The 19,290-nt window shown below is 42.2% G+C and overlaps 1 protein-coding gene across 7 annotated transcripts in view; it reads left to right on the top strand.

Annotated features, from left to right (window-relative positions):
* Positions 1-19,290, top strand: part of obscna (obscurin, cytoskeletal calmodulin and titin-interacting RhoGEF a) — a 64,786-nt gene that overhangs the window by 14,160 nt on the left and 31,336 nt on the right. For all 7 annotated transcript variants that reach the window (XM_054752345.2, XM_054752343.2, XM_070554169.1 and 4 more), the window contains 17 exons: positions 491-757; positions 2,879-3,145; positions 3,225-3,491; positions 3,578-3,844; positions 3,975-4,241; positions 4,558-4,824; positions 4,939-5,208; positions 5,294-5,572; positions 5,649-5,906; positions 5,995-6,261; positions 6,341-6,607; positions 6,786-7,052; positions 8,794-9,060; positions 9,188-9,454; positions 9,627-9,893; positions 10,269-10,535; positions 10,842-11,108. In XM_054752345.2, coding sequence (XP_054608320.2) covers positions 491-757; positions 2,879-3,145; positions 3,225-3,491; positions 3,578-3,844; positions 3,975-4,241; positions 4,558-4,824; positions 4,939-5,208; positions 5,294-5,572; positions 5,649-5,906; positions 5,995-6,261; positions 6,341-6,607; positions 6,786-7,052; positions 8,794-9,060; positions 9,188-9,454; positions 9,627-9,893; positions 10,269-10,535; positions 10,842-11,108 — 4,545 coding nt within the window. The remainder of the gene's footprint in view (positions 1-490; positions 758-2,878; positions 3,146-3,224; positions 3,492-3,577; positions 3,845-3,974; positions 4,242-4,557; positions 4,825-4,938; positions 5,209-5,293; positions 5,573-5,648; positions 5,907-5,994; positions 6,262-6,340; positions 6,608-6,785; positions 7,053-8,793; positions 9,061-9,187; positions 9,455-9,626; positions 9,894-10,268; positions 10,536-10,841; positions 11,109-19,290) is intronic.

Below are 19,290 nucleotides of genomic sequence, written 5' to 3'. Positions count from 1 at the left end.
ATCACTCATCTCTTCTGGCGCTGAGCCGTAACTGGCAACAGTCACTCAGAGTAGACTTGTTTGTTTTGATACATAGACTGCAGTACCCACATTTGACCACAATATGTCATTCTTACTTTATGCACCTTTAATGATAAGGAGACCCTTCTGTTTCATATCTGTCATCAACCTGTTTATTCTGTTGTCTCAGTGATTTGTGTTCATTTCTCCCAGGTTTTCATTGACTGACCCGTAGCATCGTTGTTGATAGTAGATTTATTTCTTAGATTAGTAGATTACATTTCACAGTAGAACCATCCTGTACTCGTGTTTTCAGTTAGAAATGGACTATTTCCATTATAATGGATTATTTAATAATCTTTTATAATGAATCTGACAAACACCTACTTTTTCATCTAAAACATTCTTCATTTGCTGTTAAGTTTATTTGAATTTCACTCAAATATATGATAATATAAGAACTTACTGTTGATTTTCTGGTCGTTGACAGATCTCCCACCTAGTTTTAAGGTCTTGTTAACTAACCAGGAGGTCAGAGAGGGCAACAGTTTGGTTCTGCACTGTGAGCTCAACAAGCCTGCTCCCTCGGTGGAGTGGAGGAAAGGAGGAGAGATACTCAGGAATGGAGACAAGTACCAGATGAGGAAAAAAGACCTGCAGGTGGAAATGAAGATCTCAGACCTCACAGTGGAGGACTCTGGAGATTATACTTGTTTGTGTGGAGAACAGAGGACAGCAGCTAGGATTGATGTGATTGGTGAGTTCATCTATCTGATCATTTCTTTTTCCAGTGTTTTTAGACTTATTAACTACTTTAAACAAAAATGTACATTTAATGCGTTAAAAAAACACGTTTTTTTCTAAAGCAACATTTCTCCAAATTCCCAAAGTCTGGTATCAAACTTGAGTAAGAATGGAATGTTCATGCTTTTATTTGTTCTCCTACGGACTGTAGTCTTTTGATCTGTTGAAGTAGGAAGGTGCTTGACTGTGTTGAGTCAGGCCAGAATCCCACCTTTTTTGAAACACTGTTCCTAACCTTAAGACCCACTTCTAGTTGTTGTTCTTTTATTTATCACCCAAAACTTGGGAAAGACTTAACCTGCTTTCAAACAGACATTCCCACAGCATCACCTGCACTTCAGAAGGGTATCAGAGTACGTGTAATAACTGGGGATGTCTGATATTATCAGTCTAACATTATATTGGTCAAAATCAGCATTCAAATTTAATATCAGAACATATTGTATCGGTTTTCAGTAATTTAATGACACAACTTTTACATTCCATGAAACATATAATACGTCAAACTCTTCAGTAACTTCTCCTCTCTCTCAAAAATATCAAAATATGACATGTCTGAGGTTTAGTTTTTGAGATACTTTAGTTAATTTGGCACAACTTGTGAAGTAGAAATTAAAGTGTAGTAAACAAACACTGTCCTCACAGCAGGTAGCTATGTGTGGCTAGACTAACAAATAACTAAAACAAAAACTAGAATCTTTGCCCAACCTGTTAAAAAGACAAACTCACAGCTAGGAGATGGTTTCATTTTTACTTTGACCACAGAAAATTAATAATGGACACTAGGGGGTGCTAAAAGCAAGCACAACTGCCAAGCGTGCCTTTAAAATAAAGTATCTGTCAATTCGCACAAAACATGTTTAATGATAGAAGAAATCTGATGTTAGCAGGGGCGCAGATAGGATTTTCAAACTGGGGGGGACAAAGTTCCAACGTACCCTCCCCCAAACACACACACACACACACACACACACACACACACACACACACACACACACACACACACACACACACACACACACACACACACACACACACACACACACACACACACACACACACTATTGCAAGCGCCTTAACTAGAGCTCAGTCAGTTTGTGTAATTTCCTCCAACGGTTTACGTAAAAACTAACACTTTTATATACGTGCTTGAAGCCACTATGCAGTGGAACGCTGGCAACAAAGCTCTGCCTGATCAACACTATAAATGATAAATGATCCGCACTTGTATAGCGCCTCTCAGAGTAAGGACTCCAAAGTGCTTTACACTACAGTGTATCATTCATCCATTCACACACAATCACACACTGATGGTGATAAGCTACGATGTAGTCACAGCTGCCCTGGGGCGCACTGACAGAGGTGCCCCACTATTTAATTCAGTCATTTGTTATTCTTCCAATCAATTACTAACCAAAACCTCATGCTTCATGCAAAACATTAAATGATTTTCAGCACACCAATCTTTACAGAAAACATAAAAGCCCTAAAAAACTGCTCATAAAACATAATAAGAAACAATATTCACTTATCACTTAGAGCAGTAGTTCCCAAACTTTTCAGCCTGACCAAAAGATGTTCCTTCGTATTTTTACGTTATTTATAAATTTTTATTATATTTGGAAAGTTTTAATTTAAGTTTTAATTTATATATAAATATATAAATCTCTTGTAAAATTTTATATTTGACCTTTTTTATGATTATGTGGCACACTTGACTTCCACATATAATGCATGGGCATCTGCCTCTTTTTTACGGCTTTTTTTTTTTTACATTGTCGCTATGTCTGTCATGTTTGCGGTGTTTTACCATCATTTCTACATCCATCACGTCCCAGAGAAGGTTAAACCAACATCAAACCCAACGTTTGGCGCTGCCCCCGTACCCCACCCTATTTGTGCGCCTGGATGTTAGTGATTTAAAATGTTGTATTTTTACTTTTTTTATGAGACAAGATACTGTTAATATCAGTATCGGAGTTAGACAATCTATTGGATATTGGTAAAAAAAAAGCCAATACTGTGCATCGCATCCCCAGTAATAACCTGATCATTGGTCTTTTATTTTCTCTAGAGAGGCCTATTAAATTCCTTCAAAAACTAAAGAACATTCAAGTGCAGGAAGGAAATGGAGTGACACTGAGCTGTGAGCTGAATAAACCCGGAGTCCCTGTGGAGTGGAAGAAGAGTGATGTTCTGCTAAGCAGTGGTGAAAAATACCAGATGAGACAATGCGGCTCCAAACTGGAGCTTCTCATCAGGAAAAGCTCTCCTGAGGACAGTGGCACTTACAGTTGTGTCTGTGATGACATCAAAACTACAGCAGTTGTCACCATCACTGGTGAGATGCACAGCATTGTAATGAAACATTCAAGATGCCACTTGAGTGTTTTGTGAAGCTGCTGCTTGTTGTTCCTCAGGAGTCCCGGTGAAGTTCAAACAGAGGCTGAAGAGCCAGGAAGCTCTGGAGGAGGACAACTTGACTCTACACTGTGAGCTTTCTAAACCAGCAGTGCTGGTGGAGTGGAGGAGGGACGCACAACTCCTGAAGGATGGAGAAAAATACCAGATGAAGCAAGAGGGCAGAGTGGCCGAGATGCTGATTAGAGATTTAACTCTGGCTGATGCTGGAGAATACAGCTGCTCTGCTGGGACGGCTGTGACTTCAGCTGACATCAAAGTCAGAGGTGTGTTCACAGCTACCACCAGCCCTGAAAACTAATTAAAATCTAATAAAAAGACCAAATTTAATAATTCATGCATATTTTTCTAGCTCTTCCTGTCACATTTAGGAAAAATGTTGAAAATTTGGAGGAGAAGGAAGGAGACAGTGCAGAATTCTGCTGTGAGCTCTCCAAACTTGGAGCTCCTGTGGACTGGAGAAAAGGCCGAGTCATCCTGAAGCCTGGCTACAAGTATGAGATGAAACAAGAGGGACGCCTCACCAAGCTGATTATCAACAACCTGGAGGAGAGCGATGCTGGCAAATATACCTGCAAAACCGAAGACAGCCAATCAACAGCTGAGCTCACGGTCAAAGGTCAAAACATCAAAAAATATTTAAAGTTTCTACTTTTAGGAAACAAGTACTTCTGGAACAGCTTTATAGCCAAAGATGTCACTTGCCTTAATAAGAATTTCTTGTTTTTTTTTTTTTTTTTGCTTTGCAGCTCCACCTGTCACATTCAGGACCAAACTTAGGAACCAGCAGGTGGAGGAGGAGAACAGCCTGCAGCTGAGCTGCGAGCTGTCAAAGCCTGGCCTCGCTGCTGAGTGGAGGAAAGGAAAAGAGCTGCTGAAGAACGATTTCAAGTATCAGATCCGAAACCGAAACAGCATCATGGAGCTGACCATCAAAAATGCTCAGCTGGAGGACAGTGGACTCTACAGTTGCACCTATGGAGATGCTAAAACCACAGCTAGTGTCACAGTTACACGTAAGGTCACACACGGAGACGGACATGAAACCTGACTTTTATGGACGTTAAGGGTGCTTTTTAAAGCTCTTCATGATTAAATAGCTGAATGATCACACTAAAAACGTTTTATAATGTAAATTGTTAAAAGTTTTTTCTGTACTTTATGACATCACTGTGTAGAATATTAATCCTAACCCTCTTCCTTATTTTCCCTTTTTCGAGCTAAACCCGATCACAGAAGCTGCAAAAATAACAAATAAAAAAAACATGTGAATCATGACTAAATTAATGTTAACCTTTAGTTTTTATTTGTATTATGACTCCACATCTACAGCCATTCCCCTCACATTTAAATCGGGCCTGAAGAACCAGGAGGCTCCTGAAGGAGGGAGTGTGTGTCTGTTCTGTGAGCTGTCCAGGACCGGGGTGCCCGTGCAGTGGTGGAAGGGGGAGGACCAGCTCAGTCCTGGAGGAAGGTTCCAGATGAAGCTGAAAGGAAAGATAGCTGAGATGACCATCAGGAACATACAGCCAGAGGACGTTGGAGAGTACAGCTGCGTCTTCGGAGGGCTGAAGACAACGGCGGAAGTTAATGTGAGAGGTACTGAAAAGATTTCTTCTCAGTTTTGTGCATATTTTAATATTAGATTATTTATATAATTTGTATTCAAGATTTTCACCTTTAATGATGTAATTTCTGATTTTTCTGCCTCAGCTGCAGCTTCTGTATATTTTGAGAAGGAACTACAGAACCAAGCGGTGATGGAGGGGAAAAGTGTGCTGATGTCCTGTGAAGTGTCCAGTGCCAACGTTCCTGTCACCTGGAAGAAAGACAACAAGATGGTGGAAGAAGGAGGGCATTATGTTCTAAAGAAGAATGGTCCCACACACTCTCTGGAGATCACAAAGTTGCAACTGGAGGACTCTGGAGAGTACTGTTGTATCACCAGAGGCAAGAAGACCACTGCCAGACTAACAGTGAGAGGTACGTGAGAGCTGCAGAAGAACATGAATGTTGGTTCTTATTGTACATCGACGCCTGCTGAATGCGGCTTCTTCGTTTTTCTCAGAACGTTTTCGGATCGTTAAAGAGCTGCAGGACGTCACAGTGACAGCAGGAGAGGATGCTGTGTTTGTGTGCGAGCTGAGCCATGCTGATGTGAGCGAGGGCGTGTGGTGGCTTGGCTCAAGTCCTCTGCAGAAGAATGAAATGAACCAGATGACTTGTTCCGGGCGTCAGCAGCGCCTGGTGCTGAAAATGACAACACTTGAAGAAATGGGGACTGTACTATTTATGGTTGGGGAAGAAAGGACGTCTGCACAGCTGATAGTTGTTCCTAAACCTAAAGGTGAGCAGAAAAATAAGATTAGGGGTTATTTTTTAGAGGCATGGGGATCTAAAATGGACTTTGATTTATATTCCAGTTTTATTTGAGGAAAAGCCAAAAGACTCTGTTGTCATAGAAGGACAGACGGCTACTTTGTCCTGCACCACGTCTGACTCAACTACGTTGGTTACCTGGAGACGAAACCATGCTCCTCTGCTGAGTGGTGACAAATACCAGATGTGTAAGGAGGGTAAAGTCAACCTACTGCTTATCCAGGATGTGGAGCCCCAGGATGCTGGCATATACTCTTGTGACACAGGGGATGTGCACAGCAGTGCCAAGCTCACTGTAAAAGGTTATTCATGCTTCAGTTATCAAGAATAAATCTAAACAAGAGTTATTGGCTTCTTATAATTCTGTTCTTCGGCTTGTCTTCTCTCCAGAGCTTCCTCCGTTCTTCCAAGAGGAGCTGCAGAGTGTGGAAGCTGAGGAAGGAGGCTCAGCCTCGCTCTACTGCGAGCTCTCTAAACTTGGAGTGCCCATTCAGTGGAAGAAGGACAGGCTGCCGATAAGAGCCAGCAGGAAGTACGAGATGCGAGAAGATGGCTGCTTCCTCCAGCTTTACGTCAAAGAGCTGAAACTAGAGGATAGTGGAAGCTACTCGTGCCAAGCAGGAAGCGCAGAGACCTCCGCAACCGTGTCTGTGAAAGGTGTGTGAGGTTAAACATGAGAACTATTTCTGTGTTAAGAATTAAGCAAGTTACTTCGCCGCCTTGACCTCTCCCCTAGAGATCCCCCCGTTCTTCAAGAAAGAACTGAGAGGTGTGGAGGCTGAGGAAGGAGGAGCGGCTATGCTGCAGTGTGAGCTGTCTAAACCTGTGCTGTCGGTGCGGTGGGAGAAGAGCAGAGTGCCTCTGAGAGCAAGCAGGAAGTACGAAATGAAACAAGATGGATGCTTCATCCAGCTTCTCATCAATGAGCTCAAACCTGAAGACAGCGGCAGCTACACGTGTCAGGCAGGAGGGACAGCAACCACTGCACAGGTGTCAGTGAGAGGTGTGCTCATTTGAATGATTTTATAAGTTTTATAAAACTAAAGTCACAAAAAATACATTTTTCTGTTCCTCTATTACTTCTTATACATTTTATTAACACAATATAAACTTTAAATGAAAGATATAACTAAAGTTTTACGTTTTTTTCCCCTCATTAAATTCTAACTCTGCTTTCCCAGAGCTCCCGCCTGTTTTCACAAAGAACCTGGAGAACATAAAGGCTGAAGAAAGGGGCACAGCTTCGCTTTTCTGTGAGGTTTCCAAACCAAATGTGAATATTCAGTGGAAAAAGGACAAACTTCTTCTGAGAGCCAACAGGAAGTATGAAATGAAGCAGGACGGCTGCATCTTACAGCTCAACATCAAGGATCTGAGTGCCGAGGACAGCGGCAGCTACACGTGTCAAACAGGAAGTGCAGAGACGTCCGCTGCTGTATCTGTTAGAGGTTAGTTCAGTTCAAAAAGGAAATGCTTATCATTGAAAAAAGTATTTACATCATTTATCTTTTATAGGACTGCTTCTAAATAACTTCTTCATAAACTCTATGTCATTTATCACTCAGCAATCTGTTTCATCACTGGTGCCCCTTTCACTACTCATCATTGTGATCTGTTCTCACTCGTTAACTGGCCTTCGCTCCATTCCTGCAGGTTGTTACGTTGGTATCAGTTCATACACAAAACAACCATCGGTAGAGCACCGTCATATATTCACTCGTTACTCATCATTTCCAACAACCAGCGCAATTTGCGTTCCAGTAACTTCCTCTCTATGGTTATTCCCAAAGCCCGCACCTCCTTTGGCCACTCCTCATTCCAGTTTGCTGCTCCCAACAACTGGAATGAGCTGCAAAGTCATTAAAGCTCATTACCTACATTCCATTATCTACCTTCAACTATTCCTTACAATCAATAGCTTCTGATCAATGTGCCATCTTCTGAGTGCCTGAAGTTTGGTTTGTCTGTTTGGACCGCTTGTACACATTATATGTGAGAACAGTCTTTTTATGTCTTTATGTCTAACTGTTTTATCTTGTTTTTTTTATCTTATCTATCTGTTGTTGTTTGGTTTAAAGCTAATTGTGTCTGTTGCTGCTGCCTTGTGGCCCAGATTGTCGTTGTAAATGAGAATGAGTAATGGACTCACCTGGTTAAATAAAGGTTAAATACCATAAATCCTCTAATACAGGCCCGGGCCTGTATTTGACTCAAGCTCATCAAGCTCCAGGCCTTTATTGGAAGGAGGACCAGAATTAGAGGCAGGCCTCTATTTCTATTTGAGCAAAATGAACTAATGGTTCGCTGGAGTTTTTGACAATTAAAATTGCGCCCACATTATCAAAGTTAAACACATTTCTTTTAACAACAGTAGTTTCTGCTTCAGCCATCTTCCCTCTCCCCCTGCGCAGCGGCCGCAAACTCACTGATGCACCTGCAGCCTCTCAGAGTTCCTGCGGCTCTAAACATTAAAATAATTATTTCATTTTCTGTTCCTCACTTCTGATTACCTTCAATGGTGTCTGTTTGTTGCAACCACCAGGTACAAAAACTAACTTGTTTTTATTTGAATATTTTTCTGTCCTGCCTGTTTATTATCTTCCTGCATCTCCTCTTAATCCTAAAGAGAAACTGCTACCTGGGTTCATATATATTTACCTTATGAGTTACCTTTGAACTGCAGTTCTAAAAGATCTGCCGACCGCAAAAACAGCAGAGTGCTCGCCGGTCACATCAGTGATCGGTGCGTCACCTGATGACAAGGTGATGCGCCCCGCTCCACAGAAAAAAGCATCAGGCGCAAATAAAAGACAGAAAACACTAAAGGATATGAGCCGACATGAACGATCGCGTGTTAAATTAGTTTTTGAGGTGGCGACACCTAATTTGATAATGTTACTGTGGCCGTGCTCAGGACGCAGATCTACCGACCGCAAAAACAGCGGAGTGCTCCCTGCTTGGAGGCCGCATCAGTGATCTGTGCGTCGGAGGACAAGGTGATGCGCCCCACCCCACAGCAGCGAAACGCATCAGGTGCAAATAAAAGACAGAAAACATTAAAGGGAATGAGCCGACATGAACGATCGCGTCTCAGTACCGACGCTCTGGCACAGCGCGTTACGGTATATATTTGCCCGTGTGCTACAACTGCTGGATATTTTCATTTTCCACCCTACTCCTTTTCCTCAGAGGTCCCACCATTCTTCAAGCAGAATTTGAAAGACGTGGCTGTTGAGGAGGGAGGTTCGGCCTCTCTGAGCTGTGAGGTGTCTAAACCAGGTGTACCGGTGCAGTGGAAGAAGAACAGACTCCCGCTCAGGTCAAACAGGAAGTATGAGATGAAGCAGGACGGCTGCTTCCTCCAGCTCCTCATCAGAGATCTCACACCTGAGGACAGCGGCAGCTACACGTGTCAGACTGGAGCTGCAGAAACAACTTCAATGTTATCAGTTCAAGGTTTGTGACTCAGAAAAGCCCAATAACTATGAATTTATGATATTATGTGATCAACATTCAGTATTATTTAGTATTTTGTCATAACAGATGGGCAAAAATGTCGTATCATTATTATGTTGTTCTTCAGAACTTCCAGTCTTCTTCGTGAAAGAGTTACAAAAGGTGGAAGCTGAGGAGGGAGGGACAGCATCTCTGGTCTGTGAAGTGTCCAAGCCTGGAGTGTCTGTGCTGTGGAAGAAAAACCGCCTGATGCTGAGAAGCAACAGGAAGTATGAGATGAAACAAGATGGCTGCATCTTACAGCTCAACATCAAGGATGTGAGTCCTGAGGACAGCGGCAGCTACACGTGTCAGGCTGGAGCTGCAGAGACCTCTGCAGCTGTGACTGTTAAAGGTGAGTACATTTCAGAAGATGAGGAAGGGTCAGAGGAATTGTGTTTACATTATACAATCTAGACATTTTCTTGACTACTTAGCTCCATCATTAAATTAGAAAACAGTATGACCAAGCCCACATTCTCAACCCTGAAGCATGGAAAATTATTATCACTTTTCCACTTCCTCAGAGCTTCCTCCACTCTTTAAGAAGAACCTAGTAAATGTGGAAGCCAAGGAGGGAGGAACAGCTTCTCTGCTCTGTGAATTGTCTAAACCTGGGCAGTCAGTAATTTGGCAGAAAAACACGATGCCTCTCAGAACCAACAGGAAGTTCCAGATGAAGCAGGATGGCTGCTCCATCGAGCTGGAAATCCAAGATCTCACACCTGAGGACAGCGGCAGCTACACATGTCAGACAGGAAGTGCAGAAACAACGGCAACTTTATCAGTTAAAGGTTTGTGAATGACACAATGTATGTATGGAATTATACCATCATGTAGTATTTTGTCTTGACCTCGCCAAACTCGTCCCATGGAGGACCTCCTCAGTTCCACCGGCACATCTTTTAGTGAGGAGGTGGAGTCTAGGAACTTTGGTTGGGCTTTCCAATCTCTGGTGCAGAGGTCACTGAGGTGGCAGGGCCCCAGGGGTGGATGAGATCCGCCCAGAGTTCGCTAAGGCTCTGGGTATTGTGGGGCTGTGTTGGGTTGCGCGGCTCTGCAGTACCACATGGACAAGCTCTTAAGCTGCTGACTCTGGCTGTGAGGATATTTTGTTGGAACAGAAATGCAAAAATAAGTATTTTATCTTTTTTTATGTTGTTCTTCAGAACTTCCAGTCTTCTTCAAGAAAGAGTTACAAAAGGTGGAAGCTGAGGAGGGAGGGACAGCATCTCTGGTCTGTCAAGTGTCTAAGCCTGGAGTGTCTGTGCTGTGGAAGAAAAACCGCCTGATGCTGAGAAGCAACAGGAAGTATGAGATGAAACAAGATGGCTGCATCTTACAGCTCAACATCAACGATGTGAGTCCTGAGGACAGCGGCAGCTACACGTGTCAGGCTGGAGCTGCAGAGACCTCTGCAGCTGTGACTGTTAAAGGTTTGTGATTTTGGAAAAGTGGATATAAATTGTTGGTGTGGGCTGAGATTTTTACTATGTTAAAGGTTTTTAAGATAGTCGTGTTTAGGAGAAAAACAGACTAATGTTTTCAAACAAAAATTGCTAATTTTTATAAGAAATTACAAGCATTTTCTTTTTAATGATTCATAAATAAATCATTAACATTAATCAGTTTGATATACATAGTAGCTGAAAACAAACATAAATTGTAGGTAAATGAAAAGTATTAGATTTTGTTTTACTAAAGCTGCTTTTTTTCTTTTCCACCCTACTCCTCTTCCTCAGAGATCCCACCATTCTTCAAGGAGAGTTTGAAAGACGTGGCTGTTGAGGAGGGAGGTTCGGCCTCTCTGAGCTGTGAGGTGTCTAAACCAGGTGTACCGGTGCAGTGGAAGAAGAACAGACTCCCGCTCAGGTCAAACAGGAAGTATGAGATGAAGCAGGACGGCTGCGTCCTCCAGCTCCTCATCAGAGATCTCACACCTGAGGACAGCGGCAGCTACACGTGTCAGACTGGAGCTGTAGAGACCTCTGCTTATGTCACTGTTAATGGTGAGTAAGCTTCAGAAAATTATACAAAACTTTTGAAAAGTTGCATTTACAGGTGCTGATCAAAGTATCATGACAACGCTGATTTATTTTAGGAATTCCATTCAAAACGTGAAACTTGTACAGGTCCTTCTAAAAAAATTAGCATGTTGTGATAAAGTTCATTATTGTCTGTAATGTATTGATAAACATTAGACTTTCATACATATTAGATTCATTACACACAACTGAAGTAGTTCAAGCCTTTCATTGTTTCTATTATTGATGATTTTGGCATACAGCTCATGAATACCCAAAATTCATATCTCAAAAAATTAGCGTATTTCATCCGACCAATAAAAGAAAAGTGTTTTTAATACAAAAAAGTCAACCTTCAAATAATTATACTCAGTTATGCACTCAATACTTGGTCAGGAAAACTTTTGCAGAAATGACGGCTTCAATGCGCTGTGGCATAGAGGCAGTCAGCAGTGGCACTGCCGAGGTGTTATGGAGGCCCAGGATGCTTCGATAGCGGCCTTAAGCTCATCCAGTGTTGGGTCTTGCACCTTCCAACTTTCTCATCACAATATCCCACATACAGTATGAGCTTATATCTCTCTATGTATAATATCCTAGATATTTATATATAATAGAAGCTTCACTGTTAACTTGTTTGGGTCTTCTCTCAGAATCTAACAACTGAATAGCAACAGTGTTGATTCTAGTATGTAGATTTCCCTACAGCAGCCAGCTGAGCACAGGAATACCATGGTCAGTAAACCATTTACCAGTGGTTTTGGCACTGTGAGCAGGTGCCAGGTCGTGCTGAAAAATGAAATCTTCATCTCCATAAAGCTTTTCAGCAGATGGAAGCATGAAGTGCTCCTAAATCTCCTGATAGCTAGCTGCATTGACCCTGCCCTTGATAAAACACAGTGGACCAACACCAGCAGCTGACATGGCACCCCAGACCATCACTGACTGTGGGTACTTGACACTGGACTTCAGGCATTTTGGCATTTCCCTCTGCCCAGTCTTCCTCCAGACTCTGGCACATTGATTTCCGAATGACATGCAAAATTTGCTTTCATCCGAAACAAAGTACGTTTGACCACTGAGCAACAGTCCAGTGCTGCTTCTCCGTAGCTCAGGTCAGGCGCTTCTGCCCCTGTTTCTGGTTCAAAAGTGGCTTGACCTGGGGAATGCGGCACCTGTAGCCCATTTCCTGCACACGCCTGTACACGGTGGCTCCGGATGTTTCAACTCCAGACAGTCCACTGCTTCCGCAGGTCCCCCAAGCTCTGGAATCGGTCCTTCTTCACAATTTTCCTTAGGGTCCGGGCACCTCTTCTCGTTGTGCAGCGTTTTCTGCCACACTTTTTCCTTCCCACAGACTTTCCACTGAGGTGCCTTGATACAGCACTGTTATGGAAAAATCTATGATTATTAATTTCTGATCATGGACTCAATCAACACACACACACACACACACACACACACACACACACACACACACACACACACCCTTGAAGTGTGTGTACAAGAGAAACTGGAAAAATTAGAATATGGTGCAAAATATCATTTATTTAAATAATTCAGTTTAGATTGAGAGACCGTCGAAAGGCTCAGTAACCCTTTGCAAGTGTTTTGAATTAACCAGCGGATTAAAGTATGACAGTATTGAACCTTTTCACAAAATTCTACTTGTCTGAGATTTTTAATTTGGGGTATTCATACTTTTTAATCCAGTCTTTCCACTGCATGCATAAGCAGAATGTAAACGCATTTTACCCTCGAGCTTCCTGCCCACCGGGAGTGTTTCGGACATGAAATGGCAAAAAAAGCATTCCGCACAGTTAGTCCATCGAGGACACAAAATCACAGGTGAATCACAACACCACACGTGATTTCAGCAGTTCACGCAAAGAGAAAAAGGGCAGCATTGAAAATGCTCTGCAGTTTACTTTCTGTTCTGTTTGCTTCAGAGTTTTCACAGGAAATGACATAAGATTTTATTTTACTAGTTAAGAAACTGTAATGAATAAAAGGGTCCATTTTCACAATCGAATTGGCACAGCATAACCTTTTATGCACGCCAGAACTGCTCAGTCAAGGTTGCGCCAGCTGGAGGATCCAGATGCACAAATCAACCTTTTGCTCTTCAACCAAGCCCCCACAATGCGGCTCAGAAAGTGGTCTCAACCCGGAAGTACCAAAAATTGCAGTTCCACCCTCATCCGCTGGGGGCTGGTGTCAGAAGCGAGCAAATCCTCATTGACTCCCTTGTTGAAAATGCCAATTTCACAGCAGAAATAAACATGTTTACAGCCTGGTACCAAAACATGTTTTTGGTTTAAATTATCTAGTTTACACTCATGACAACTCTGAGGGGGGTGAATTTTTTTCTCACTCTTCTGTTTAAGTGTATTAAAAGCCTAAAATTCTGAATAATTAATTAGCATCAGACCCACGTGACCACAGAGCTAGCTCCGTGGAAAGGCCTCAGTAGAGCCTCGGCCTGGCTTGGAAACTGTTCCAGGATTTTGAGTCTCTGTGTGTGTAATTCTTTTTTGGATATTATTTGTGCAATTGTTGGACAAAATGACTTGCTGTGGTATCAATTGCACTAATAGAGCGTCCAAGGAGTCTCCACTTCATGTTTTTCGGTAAGTAAAATTATATTTATGTATTTTAGGTCACTGCCGAGCTGAGCTTAGATTTTAACATGTACTGTTTAACCATGACATTTAAATGTAATAGGGTAAAACCCAGTGCATTTAACATAATGCTGCACTTTAGAAAATGGGTTGAAATATAACATGTTGGTGGAGCTGGGTTCCGACTATCGGCTTGTGGAGCTCTCGGGAGACCGATGTTTTCCACCGTTTCTCCCCTCCCCGCAGCTCAGCGCATCTCTGTCTGATCGCGGGTTCTGTGCGCGGGCTGATGGCTGGGTCTCCCGGCAGCTAGGCGAGTCTGATCGCGGCTTCTGTGTGCTGCACAGGCTGACGGCTTGTGGAGCTCTGGGATGGAAACCTCTCCACCCGGTTCTCCCCAGCGGCAGCTCTGCGCATCTCAGATCGCAGCGGCGCTTGTCTGCTGTGCGGCTGCCGGCTTGTGGAGGTCTCTGAGACCTCTGTGTTCCACCCGGTTTTACCCAGCGGTCAGCCCGGAGTATCTCTGACTCAGAAGCTCTGGTGTTGTGCACAGTTAACTCCGGTTATAGTTAGGTTGCTACCTCCGTTAGCTTAGCTCCTGCCTCCGCATTAGCTTTGGGTTAGCTTCAGGTTAGCTTGTAGCTAGTTCGACTGGGTGTCGTCAGTTGATCCCAGCCTTACAGCCCCACCCTCAGCTCCACCTCTCTTCCCTTTTATGGAATTGTCTGGGCTTGACGGAACCTGTGACACGGTCAAAATGGCGGTGGTGGCCACCTCCCATTTTAGTACAAAAACTTATTATTGGAGTTTATGGAAACCCATTGTCCATATACTAATGTCGATGTCTTCAACGCAGACATAAAAAAAACTGCCAAGGTCTCCCTCAGAAGTCATTTCCTCTCTTATTTCAGACTGCTGGATACCTCACTCTGAATAAAAAATGAACTTTTACAACTCATAAGATAAATAATCATATTTAATGAATGAACAAGATGTCTAAATCAAGTGTTTGAATAACCTGTGTTCAAATCAATGAATTTGAAATGAATATTGTTTTTACAATGATCCATTCTTATCGCAAATCACTATGTGTTTGACTTAACAAGTTAATCATTATCTACACTCATACACATCTTCATAAGATACAAATTAAGGTTAAGGTTCACCTCACATAAAGTTTAAAGATTCTTTATTCACAGAATTATGAATCTTGTATCTGAAGGAAGGAGTAGCTTTCTGAGGAATGTTTTGGTAAAACCTTCCAGACGTGGCACATTCTGATTTGCCAGAATACGCCAGAAATCATTACATTGTGATAATTAAAACTAGAATTACTTCCCGAGTGATTCAGTTTCGAGTAGAGTTCTGAATCGGCAAATTTGGAACAAGCATCCTTGAGACATCTCTTTTGACATTCAGTCAAAACCTGTTTGCACGCTGCAAGCGGACACAGCCAGATAGATGGCTCCTTAAGAGCCACATCCACTTTGGACGCAGACAAGCATTCCAGCTACTGTTGTGACCTGGAGACATCTCAAGACTGGACGGGTCGTATCGAAGTTAATCTACTGGCTTCAGGTGCTGCGTAGTCCACCCGACTTCTGACAGTCCGGATCTGCTGGGGGTCTCCACCAGGGTTTGTAGACAAAACAGGTTGTGTCTGATGCTGTTTTATTAATAAACTCTCTAGTTTATAGCAGACAACAAATTCTTTTACACCCAGATTTCACAATTTCTTTCAGATACAAAGATTCTGATAAACATCTAACTTACATCACACCACCTACACATCACATTCCATCACTGCATATCCACTCCATCACATCTCACAATTCATATTTTGTCATGTATAATCATTAGTTTAGAAAAGAATAAAATTCCTTTTTAACTATATACTTGACTCTGTCTGAATTAATACGAAGTGTGTTTATGGTCCCTTAACAAGCAAGGAACCCTAGACTCTTCTGATTAAACATTCAAAGATCAATCAGATTGATATTTCATACTTACATGGAATACCGTAAATCCTCTAATATTGGCCTGTATTCAATTAACGGCCGGGTATCATATGTTGGCCGGTGTCGGAGTCGGCGGAGGTGAATAATGGCCGGTATTTTATTGTGGCCGGGTGGAATGTGGTAACATGCAAGTACTGGGGTGGGGGTGGGGGGGTGGGGGGTGGGGGGTTTGGGGGGGTTGTGTCATCCATCAAATACAGGCCATTTACCATCCGTCTCACTTCTGATTTGCCAGTGACAGACCGCGAGGGTAACTTTAACCGTGTGGTGACGACTAGGAGGCGAAAATTTGATATCAAATTCAAAGAGAACGTGCTGATTATGCTGCAGAACACTGGGGAGCAATAGGGGTTGTATGAACTAGTTGACTTCACTATAGTGACTTTTTATGCCTGTCATCGACTAGTCGTTGTCACGTGATAATGACCGGCAAGATGCAGCCCTCGGAAAAGACAGCAGCCTGCTGTCAGCAGGTGACAAGCTCCTGCGCTCGGGGGGGCAACGCGCTGTGCCAGAGCATCGGTACTGACACGCGATCGTTCATGTCAGCTCATTTCCTTTCATGTTTTCTGTCTTTCATTTGCACCGGATGTGTTTCGTTGCTGTGGAGCGGGGCACATCACCTTGTCCTCCAGTGACGCACCGATCACTGATGCGGCCGCCAAGCAGCGAGCACTCCGCTGTTTTTGCGGTCGGTAGATCTGCGTCCTGAGCACGGCCACAGTATGTACAGTCTATGATATGGACATGGATTGCCGACCCCTGGTCTATGTCTATGCGAGGACAATAAAGTTATGAGGTTTTACAATTATTTCTGGGGGCAGAGTTGCAATGACATGCGCACTGCGTTGCCCTAGCGCCAATTTAAAACAGAAAAGGCAGACAGGGATACAGGGCCAACATTACCAGTAATCAAAGATGAACCCGTTACATTTAAATCGGATGTCGGGGCTAATTTGGGTTTTGGGATCCTGGATGTGAAAGAATCACTTAACACAGTATTTGTTTACTATTTTTAAGTTCAGTAATATTCTATCTTAAAGCTGCTCTACCGAAAACATTTTTTCTTATATTATTTAAGTAATTATAGGCAGCACACTTTAAACATTATTGCTCACTATAGTGAATAGATGAATGTTCTGTTTTTCAGGGATTTCGAAATCAAAAAGAAATTGAAAACTATTCTACTGCTTTTATTAAGTAATGAAAATTCTTGTGTGAAGAATCGTGATGAATTTCAGACTCAAATCGAATCGTTAGGCAGATAATCGGAATCGGATCGAATCGTGAGGCAGGTAGAGATGCATACCACTAATGGACAGGAATTCGAGAAACGTGATTGGTAGCTAAGACTCGTGCTCTCATTGGTTCCACTCAAGTTCCTCCCACTGACGCTAGAATCGAGACAAAAAGATTTGTAACACTGTAGATTTGAGGTTTGTACCTGTAGAATGAAATGTGTGTTTTGAGAGTTTTGATTTCAAACTTGTATATTGATTTTTTTTATTTTGGAAGTCTGCTAGTTACAAAACGAAAGTTTCATGTTTCTGAATGAATGTTTGATGTTACAAAATGAGTAGTAAATGTACAAAATAAAAGTTAGATTTTACAAAATAAAAAATACATATACAAAATACAATGTTCCTGTTACAAAACAAGAAATACAAGTACGAATTGAGAATTACAAGTTAGAAAACTAAAGTTTCAAGTTACAAATCCAAAGTTACAAGTTACGAATCCAAAGTTACATGTGATGAAACATGTTCGAAGTTACAAAACCTGGTACAAGTTACGCTGAATATTGTCCCAATCCTAGCTCCATACAGCTGGTATTGTGTCTTTTGTGTGTACTAGTCTGATCCTAACTGTTGTATATGGTTTTGTTGGAGTGTTTATGTTGTGTTTTTTCATTGTTGCTCTTATTTTTTCTGTTATGCCTTTGATATATGGTAAGGTTATCACTGGTTTTTGTTCTTGTCTTATTGGGTTGCTGGTTCTTTGCTTTGGTTGTTTTTTTCTTTCTGTTGTTGTTTGCTGTTTTCCTTTGTTTATTACCCATGTCGGGTATCCGCAGGTCTTTAAAGCGGTCACAGTAAGACTAACCTCTCTAAATATCTGGTTGAACGAGTGATTGCCTGAGGTATTTTGGTAACACCTTTGAACTTGCCAAATTCTGATTTATCTAAATTTGTCAACTATAGTTAATAAAGGCTAGGTCACTTCCTGAACTAACAAGTTCTCAGCAGCCTCCCAGTTCGACCAACTGGGAGAGCAAAGCATTTAGAACCATCCTCTTGGAGTTTCCAAGAGCCACTATGTCCAGTGACCTCACTACCACTGGCTGCCTCTCTTCCGGACCACCCAGAGCTTCCAACACGGTTATCGTAGACGGAGAAGTATAAATCAGGCGTAAAGCCTCGCATTGGAGTGGTCCGCGTATTAATATCAGGCCATTTGGTGTTTGTTTTGCCAGCCAGCCACAAAGATGAATAAAGATGTCAACAAAGATCTTCCTACAGCTTCTTATTCGACAGTCCAATTGACTGACATCCCTAGAGTACAAGGTTCTTTTATTGGCTTTTAAAGCTGTACATGGCCTTGCTCTGCAGTATCTGTGTGAACTTTTAGTTACTCACTCCCCGTCTCGGTCACTGAGGTCAGCCGACCAGTTTCTCCTGGAGGTGCCGAGAACAAAGGGAAAGCTCAGGGGTGATAGCTTTCTCAGTAGCAGCTCCAAGGTTGTGCAATGCACTCCCAATTCAGATTAGGATGGTTTCGTCACTGTCGGGTTTTAAATCACTTTTAAAGACTCGTCTGTTCTCAGTTGCTTTTAATTCAGTTTGAGAATGCATCTGTTTTTAGTAGCTTTTATGTCAGTTTGATATGTTTGTTTTTATCATGTTTTTACTTTGTGATGAACTTTTTATCTTATTTTTAGAATTTTTAGGGAACTTCTGTTATTTTTGGCTTGTTAAGCACTTTGGTCAGCTTTTATGCTGTTGTAAAGTGCTTTATAACTAAAGTTGACTTGACTTGACTAGAGGTGAGTCCATCAAGCTGTTCATCGTTCTGATTGTGTACAGACAGTTTGATAGAAAATTGTTCATTATTTCCCGAGTAATGAGCTGTTTCAATGGTTCGTGGCCGGACAATATATTTACAATAGGCAATCCTTAACCCTCTTAAGGGCCAACATCTATACACACTTCCACCTAAAATCATAAAATTTGCAAGCTCTTGGGATTTTACCTGAGCAAGTATCAAATATCAAACCAGTCACAGTTTACGCCATGGTGCCGTTCGACCAATCAGCGTGGGTTTATGACGCGTCAAACATTGGTTTGTCTGCAGAACTGTAAAGCTGCCTATGTAACCACATGTGGATCTCTATATCTAATTGTGGTAAGTTGATTGAGATTGAAATTCCCACATTGCATAGTTGACTAGTTGTACTAAATAAAACTTATATGTGTCGTATAGGTTAAACTCCATAAAAGTGGAGAAATCATAGTGTGAAAATCAAAGATG

The sequence above is a fragment of the Nothobranchius furzeri genome, chromosome 8 (assembly GCF_043380555.1).
Source record: "Nothobranchius furzeri strain GRZ-AD chromosome 8, NfurGRZ-RIMD1, whole genome shotgun sequence".
Taxonomy (NCBI): domain Eukaryota; kingdom Metazoa; phylum Chordata; class Actinopteri; order Cyprinodontiformes; family Nothobranchiidae; genus Nothobranchius; species Nothobranchius furzeri.
Note: the sequence above shows the minus strand (reverse complement) of the source record. Positions and strands in the feature narration are given on the sequence as shown.